This window comes from Scyliorhinus torazame, chromosome 10 (assembly GCF_047496885.1).
Source record: "Scyliorhinus torazame isolate Kashiwa2021f chromosome 10, sScyTor2.1, whole genome shotgun sequence".
Lineage (NCBI taxonomy): Eukaryota > Metazoa > Chordata > Chondrichthyes > Carcharhiniformes > Scyliorhinidae > Scyliorhinus > Scyliorhinus torazame.
In genome coordinates this window covers 152,982,757-152,991,011 of record NC_092716.1, presented here as the reverse complement: position 1 = coordinate 152,991,011, position 8,255 = coordinate 152,982,757, and the positions used below count along the sequence as shown (strand labels likewise).

At 49.8% G+C, this 8,255-nt stretch overlaps 1 protein-coding gene across 2 annotated transcripts in view; it reads left to right on the top strand.

Annotated features, from left to right (window-relative positions):
- Window positions 1–250: 250 nt before the first annotated feature.
- Window positions 251–8,255, top strand: part of commd9 (COMM domain containing 9) — a 31,172-nt gene continuing 23,167 nt past the window's right edge. Inside the window, exon 1 of one of the 2 annotated variants that reach the window (XM_072518831.1) lies at window positions 251–343. In XM_072518831.1, the coding sequence (XP_072374932.1) occupies window positions 290–343 (54 nt within the window). In that variant the 5' untranslated portion in view covers window positions 251–289. The remainder of the gene's footprint in view (window positions 344–8,255) is intronic. The other variant, XM_072518832.1, reaches the window with a different exon arrangement.

Below are 8,255 nucleotides of genomic sequence, written 5' to 3'. Positions count from 1 at the left end.
TTCCTTTCCAGATAATAGTCCAATTCGCACAATACCCTGAGTGGATTGCAGCACCTGCGCAATGGGTCATGTGAGGCTGCGATTCGTTTGCAGCGCCTGCGCAGTGAGTCATGTGAGGCTGAAATTGTAGCGCCTGCGCAGTGGGTCATGTGCGGCTGCTATTAGATTGCAGCGCCTGCGCAGTGGGTCATGTGAGGCTGCGGTTAGATTGCAGCGCCTGCGCAGTGGGTCATGTGAGGCTGCGGTTAGATTGCAGCGCCTGCGCAGTGGGTCATGTAAGGGAGGGAAGATGGCGGCTTTGGGGAGTGTTAAGGAGGTTGGGGCTTTGCAGCTGCTCCTGAAGGTAATGGAAAGGGAGAAGGAGGGGATGGAAGTTTCGGTCCCTGTTCACGACCATTTATCCTCTGGGCGGACATTGATTGCTGGGTTGGGCTAACGGCGCTCTGCCTCCCTGGAGCTTTTACGAGATGGAGTTAGTTTTTCTATTGAAGTTAAACCCAGTCCTAATTGTATAAACCAATCTACGGAGACTGATCGGTGACCATGTCATTCACTTTCTCTAATGAATTGTCGCAGTTTACACACCAGGTTTAAACATGTAAAAATGCAAAAGATTGTCATGGTGCAGAAAAATCAATTTGCAACTTCCGAGTGAAATTTCAGGAACATCTTTAAAAAAGTATTTTTACAGCCAAGATTTGTTCTGAAGTAATGGAGGGTGAATATTATTTCCTCTGGTTGTGAAGTGGGTGATGAAGAGTCAGCAGTATAAAAACTCACCGAGTGAGGGGAAGGAGTTGAGAGATCTGTTTACACAGTGAGTTCTGTACAAGAAGTGGTTGAAGCACAGAGAGATAAAAACACTTGACTGGGAAGATACAGGGTGATTGGGCATGAGAGCAGGGCAGTGAAATTAGTTTTGGATTGCTCTAGCACTGTGTGGGTTTTTATACTGTAAGCCTCTTATGAAATGTGTGTAGTCAGTGCAGGAGGAGGTCCACTATTTTTAAAGGGTGCTGGCTTCCTGAAACATTTCTTGACATGGAATAGTAGTTTGTAAATTTATTAATTTGTTACATTTTGATTTGGCTTGTATTATTGCTTCATGCTGTATAGAATCTTACAGTACAGAAGAGGCCCTTTGGCCCATCAAGCCTGCACCAACAAAAAATGACCCTAAATCTACACTAGTCTCACTTTCCAGCAATTTACGAAGTCTTACAACACCAGGTTAAAGTCCAACAGGTTTGTTTCGATGTCACTAGCTTTCGGAGCGCTGCTCCTTCCTCAGGTGAATGAAGAGGTCTGTTCCAGAAACACATATATTGACAAATTCAAAGATGCCAAACAAAGATCTCCACATCATCATTTCCAGCAATTGGCACATAGCCAAGAATGTCATGTCATTTCAAGCGCTCATCCAAGTACTTTTTAAGTTGTGAAGTTTCCTGCCTCCACTACTCTCCCAGGCAGTGCATTCCAGATTCCAATCCCCTCTAAATCTCCTGCCTTTCACCTTAAAATTATACCCTCTTGTTATTGACCCTACAACTAAGGGGACCAGCTGCTTTCTATTCATCATGTCCATGCCACTCAATATTATACATCTCAAACAGAGTCTGCACGTTCTCCGTGTTGTGTGAGTTTCCGCCGGGTGCTCCGTTTCCTCCCACATGTCCCGAACGACATGCTTGTCAGGTGAATTGGACATTCTGAATTCTTCTGAACTGTAAATTCTATGAAATAAAAAAGCAGAACCTCAAAAGTAATATACTCTCATTTGTTACCTGAACCATGCACCAATTTGCCAGGAATAACAGGTTAGAAGGTTAAAATGCTTGGCTGAAAGAGTGGCAGGAGTTTTGTTTCATGGTCCATTGGCACCTGTGCTGGGGAAAGAGGTAGTTGTTTCGATGGGGCAGGCTGAGAGCAGTGTCCTGGCAAATTGAATAACTAGGACAGTTTTAAAAAAAATATTTTATTGAAAATTTTTGGTCAACCATCACAGTACATTGTGTATCCTTTACACAATAATATAACAGTATAGATAACAATGACCTGTTTTATAAACAAAGAATAAATAATATATAACTAAAACTAAATGGCAACTGCCTTGTCTCAGATAAACACTCTCCAAAAATATGATTTAACAGTCCAATATACAATTATTTATAGCAACGACCTATACATATTATACATATATATTAATAACCTTGAGACTCCTTCTGGTTCCCCCCCCCCCCCCCCCCCCCCCCCCCCCCCCGGGCTGCTGCTGCCTTCTTCTTTTCCATTCCCTCTATCTTTCTGTGAGGTATTCGACGAACGGTTGCCACCGCCTGGTGAACCCTTGAGCCGATCCCCTTAGGACGAACTTAATCCGTTCCAGCTTTATAAACCCTGCCATGTCATTTATCCAGGTCTCCACCCCCGGGGGCTTGGCTTTCTTCCACATCAACAGTATCCTGCGCCGGGCTACTAGGGACGCAAAGGCCAAAACATCGGCCTCTCTCGCCTCCTGCACTCCCGGCTTTTGTGCAACCCCAAATAAAGCCAACCCCCAGCTTGGTTCGACCTGGACCCCCACTACTTTCGAAAGCACCTTTGTCACCCCCCACCCAGAACCCCTGTAGTGCCGGACATGACCAGAACATGTGGGTGTGATTCGCTGGGCTTCTCGAGCATCTCGCACACCTATCCTCTACCCCAAAAAATTTACTGAGCCGTGCTCCAGTCATATGCGCCCTGTGTAACACCTTAAATTGAATCAGGCTTAGCCTGGCACACGAGGACGATGAGTTTACCCTACTTAGGGCATCCGCCCACAGCCCCTCCTCAATCTCCTCCCCCAGCTCTTCTTCCCATTTCCCTTTCAGCTCATCTGCCATAATCTCCCCCTCGTCCCTCATTTCCCTATCTATATCTGACACCTTACCGTCCCCCACCCATGTCTTTGAGATTACTCTGTCCTGCACCTCATGCGTCGGGAGCTGCGGGAATTCCCTCACCTGCTGCCTCGCAAAAGCCCTCAGTTGCATATACCGGAATGCATTCCCTTGGGGCAACCCATATTTCTCGGTCAGCGCTCCCAGACTTGCGAACTTCCCATCCACAAACAGATCTTTCAGTTGCGTTACTCCTGCTCTTTGCCATATTCCAAATCCCCCATCCATTCTCCCCGGGGCAAACCGATGGTTATTTCTTATCGGGGACCCCACCAAGGCTCCCGTCTTTCCCCTATGCCGTCTCCACTGTCCCCAAATTTTCAAAGTCGCCACCACCACCGGGCTTGTGGTGTATTTCTTCGGTGAGAACGGCAGTGGGGCCGTCACCATAGCTTGTAGGCTAGTCCCCCTACAGGACGCCCTCTCCAATCTCTTCCACGCCGCTCCCTCCTCTTCTCCCATCCACTTACTCACCATTGAGATATTGGCGGCCCAGTAGTACTCACTTAGGCTCGGTAGTGCCAGCCCCCCCCTATCCCTACTACGCTGTAAGAATCCCTTCCTCACTCTCGGGGTCTTCCCGGCCCACACAAAACTCATGATACTCTTTTCGATCCTTTTGAAAAAAGCCTTCGTGATCACCACCGGGAGGCACTGAAACACAAAGAGGAATCTCGGGAGGACTACCATTTTAACCGCCTGCACCCTCCCTGCCAGTGACAGGGATATCATGTCCCATCTCTTGAAGTCCTCCTCCATTTGTTCCACCAATCGCGTTAAATTTAACCTATGCAATGTACCCCAATTCTTGGCTATCTGGATCCCCAAGTAACGAAAGTCCCTTGTTACCTTCCTCAGCGGAAAGTCCTCTATTTCTCTGCTCTGCTCCCCTGGATGCACCACAAACAACTCACTTTTCCCCATGTTCAGTTTATATCCTGAGAATTCTCCAAACTCCCGAAGTGTCCGCATTATCTCTGGCATTCCCTCCGCCGGGTCCGCTACATATAACAACAAATCATCCGCATACAGAGATACCCGGTGTTCTTCTCCTCCTCTAAGTACTCCCCTCCACTTCTTGGAACCCCTCAATGCTATTGCCAGGGGCTCAATCGCCAGTGCAAACAGTAACGGGGACAGAGGGCATCCCTGCCTTGTCCCTCTATGGAGCCGAAAGTATGCAGATCCCCGTCCATTCGTGACCACACTCGCCACTGGGGCCCTATACAACAGCTGCACCCATCCAACATACTCATCTCCAAAACCAAATCTCCTCAGCACCTCCCACAAATAATCCCACTCCACTCTATCAAATGCTTTCTCGGCATCCATCGCCACCACTATCTCCGCTTCCCCCTCTGGTGGGGCATCATCATTACCCCTAGCAGCCTCCGTATATTCGTATTCAGCTGTCTCCCCTTCACAAACCCAGTTTGGTCCTCATGGACCACCCTCGGGACACAATCCTCTATCCTCATTGCCATTACCTTGGCCAGAATCTTAGCGACTACATTTAGGAGGGAAATAGGTCTATAGGACCCGCATTGCAGCGGGTCCTTGTCCTTCTTTAGGAGAAGCGATATCGTTGCCTCAGACATAGTCGGGGGCAGCTGTCCCCTTTCCTTTGCCTCATTAAAGGTCCTCATCAGTAGCGGGGCGACCAAGTCCACATATTTCCTGTAAAATTCAACTGGGAATCCATCCGGTCCCGGAGCCTTCCCCACCTGCATGCTCCTAATTCCTTTCACTACTTCCTCTATTTCAATCTGTGCTCCCAGTCCCACCCTTTCCTGCTCCTCCACCTTGGGAAATTCCAGCCGGTCCAGAAAGCCCATCATTCTCTCCCTCCCATCCGGGGGTTGAGCTTCGTATAATTTTTTGTAAAATGCCTTGAACACTCCATTCACTCTCTCCGCTCCCCGCTCCATCTCTCCTTCCTCATCCCTCACTCCCCCTATTTCCCTCGCTGCTCCCCTTTTCCTCAATTGGTGGGCCAGCAACCTGCTCGCCTTCTCCCCATATTCGTACTGTACACCCTGTGCCTTCCTCCACTGTGCCTCTGCAGTACCCGTTGTCAGCAAGTCAAATTCTACGTGTAGCCTTTGCCTTTCCCTGTACAGTCCCTCCTCCGGTGCCTCCGCATATTGCCTGTCCACCCTCAGAAGTTCTTGCAGCAACCGCTCCCGTTCCCTACTCTCCTGCTTTCCTTTATGTGCCCTTATTGATATCAGCTCCCCTCTAACCACTGCCTTCAGCGCCTCCCAGACCACTCCCACCTGGACCTCCCCATTATCATTGAGTTCCAAGTACTTTTCAATGCACCCCCTCACCCTTAGACACACCCCCTCATCTGCCATTAGTCCCATGTCCATTCTCCAGGGTGGGCGCCCTTCTGTTTCCTCCCCTATCTCCAAGTCCACCCAATGTGGAGCGTGATCCGAAATGGCTATAGCCGTATACTCTGTTCCCCTCACCTTCGGGATCAACGCCCTTCCCAAAACAAAAAAGTCTATTCGCGAATAGACTTTGTGGACAAAGGAGAAAAACGAAAACTCCTTACTCCTAGGTCTGCTAAATCTCCACGGGTCTACTCCTCCCATCTGCTCCATAAAATCTTTAAGCACCTTGGCTGCTGCCGGCCTCCTTCCAGTCCTGGACCTCGACCTGTCCAGCCCTGGTTCCAACACCGTATTGAAATCTCCCCCCATTACCAACTTTCCCACCTCTAGGTCCGGGATGCGTCCTAGCATACGCCTCATAAAATTGGCATCATCCCAGTTCGGGGCATATACGTTTACCAAAACCACCGTCTCCCCCTGTAGTTTGCCACTCACCATCACGTATCTGCCCCCGCTATCCGCCACTATAGTCTTTGCCTCAAACATTACCCGCTTCCCCACTAATATGGCCACCCCCCTGTTTTTCGCATCTAGCCCCGAATGGAACACCTGCCCCACCCAACCTTTGCGTAGTCTCACCTGGTCTATCAGTTTCAAGTGCTTTTCCTGTAACATAACCACGTCTGCCTTAAGTTTCTTAAGGTGTGCGAGTACCCGTGCCCTCTTTATCGGCCCGTTCAGCCCTCTCACGTTCCACGTGATCAGCCGGGTTGGGGGGCTTTTTACCCCCCCCCCTTGTCGATTAGCCATCCCCTTTTTCCAGCTCCTCACCCGGTTCCCACGCAGCTGTGTCCCCCCAGGCGGTGCCCCCCCGCCCATCCCACCCCATACCAGCTCCCCCCACTCCCCAGCAGCAGCAGCCCAACAATTCCCCCCTCCCACCTCCCCCGCTAGATCCCCCACTAGCGTAATTACACCCCCCATGTTGCTCCCAGAAGTCAGCAAACTCTGGCCGACCTCGGCTTCCCCCCGTGACCTCGGCTCGCACCGTGCGACGCCCCCTCCTTCCTGCTTCCCTGTTCCCGCCATGATTATCATAGCGCGGGAACCGAGCCCGTGCTTCCCCCTTGGCCCCGCCCCCAATGGCCAACGCCCCATCTCTTCCACCTCCTTTCCTCCCCCCACCACCTCCTGTGGAAGAGAGAAAAGTTACCACATCGCAGGATTAATAACATAAAACTCCTCTTTCCCCCCTTTTTACCCCCCTCTTCGCCCCCCATACTCGCCCCACCACTTTGTTTCAAACGTTCTTTTTTTTTAATAACCCGCTCATTCCAATTTTTCTTCCACGATAAAAGTCCACGCCTCATCCGCCGTCTCAAAGTAGTGGTGCTTCCCTTGATATGTGACCCTCAGTCTTGCCGGTTGCAGCATTCCGAATTTTATCTTCTTTTTGTGAAGCACCGCCTTGGCCCGATTAAAGCTCGCCCTCCTTCTCCCCACCTCCGCACTCCAGTCTTGGTATACGCGGATCACCGCGTTCTCCCACTTACTGCTCCGAGTTTTCTTTGCCCATCTAAGGACCATCTCTCTGTCCTTAAAACAGAGGAATCTCACCACTATGGCTCTAGGAATTTCTCCTGCTCTCGGTCCTCGCGCCATCACTCGGTATGCTCCCTCCACCTCCAGCGGACCCGCCGGGGCCTCCGCTCCCATTAACGAGTGCAGCATCGTGCTCACATATGCCCCGACGTCCGCTCCCTCCGCACCTTCAGGAAGACCAAGAATCCTTAGGTTGTTCCTCCTCGCGTTGTTCTCCAGCCTTTCCACACATCGCTTATGGTGTGCCTCGTGCATCTCCGTCTTCACCACCAGGCCCTGTATGTCGTCCTCATTCTCGGCAGCCTTTGCCTTCACGACCCGAAGCTCCCGCTCCTGGGTCTTTTGCTCCTCCTTTAGCCCTTCGATCGCCTGTAATATCGGGGCCAACAGCTCCTTCTTCATTTCCTTTTTGAGTTCTTCCACGCAGCGTTTCAAAAACTCGTGTTGTTCAGGGCCCCATATTAAACTGCCACCTTCCGATGCCATCTTGGTTTTTGCTTGCCTTCCTTGCCGCTGCTCTAAAGGATCCACCGCAATCTGGCCACCTTCCTCTCCTTTTTTCATCCGTATCCAGGGGGGATTCCCTTCTGGTTCACCGCACAGTACTTTTAGCCGTTAAAATTGCCGTTGGGGCTCTTTTTAAGAGCCCAAAAGTCCGTTCCACCGGGAGCTGCCGAAACGTGCGACTCAGCTGGTCATCGCCGCACCCGGAAGTCAATAACTAGGACAGTTGACAGCCAATTTAAAAAGGAAATTAAATAGAAAACAAGGAATTATAGACCAGTCAGCCTGACGCCAGTAGTGGAGGAAATGCAAGAGTCCATTATAATGGGGGCACGGTAGCATAGTGGTTGTTAGGTGAATTGGAATTCTGAATTCTCCCTCAGTGTACCTGAACAGAAGCCAGAGTGTGGCGACCAGGGGATTTTCACAGTAACTTCATCGCAGTGTTAATGTCAGCCTACTTGTGACACTAATAAGGATTATTATTATAAAGATTTAATAGCAGAACACTTGGAAAACAGTGGAAGGATTGGACAGTAAACATGGATTTATGAATAGAAAATCATGCCTGACAAATGTACTGGAATTCTTCGAGGATCTAATAGTAGAATTGCTGCGGGTGAGCCAGTGGATGTTTATTTGGACTCTCAGAAGACTTTCAATAAAGTCTCACATAAGAGATTAGCATGTAAAATTAAAGCGCATGGGATTGGGGGTAATACATTAAGATGGATAGAAAACTGGTTGGCAGTAAGGAAACGAAGAGCAGGAATAAACAGATGATTTTCCAAATGGTAAACAGTGACTAGTGGGGCACCGACGGGATCGGCACTGGGACCCTAGCTATTCACAATGTAAATTATTTAGA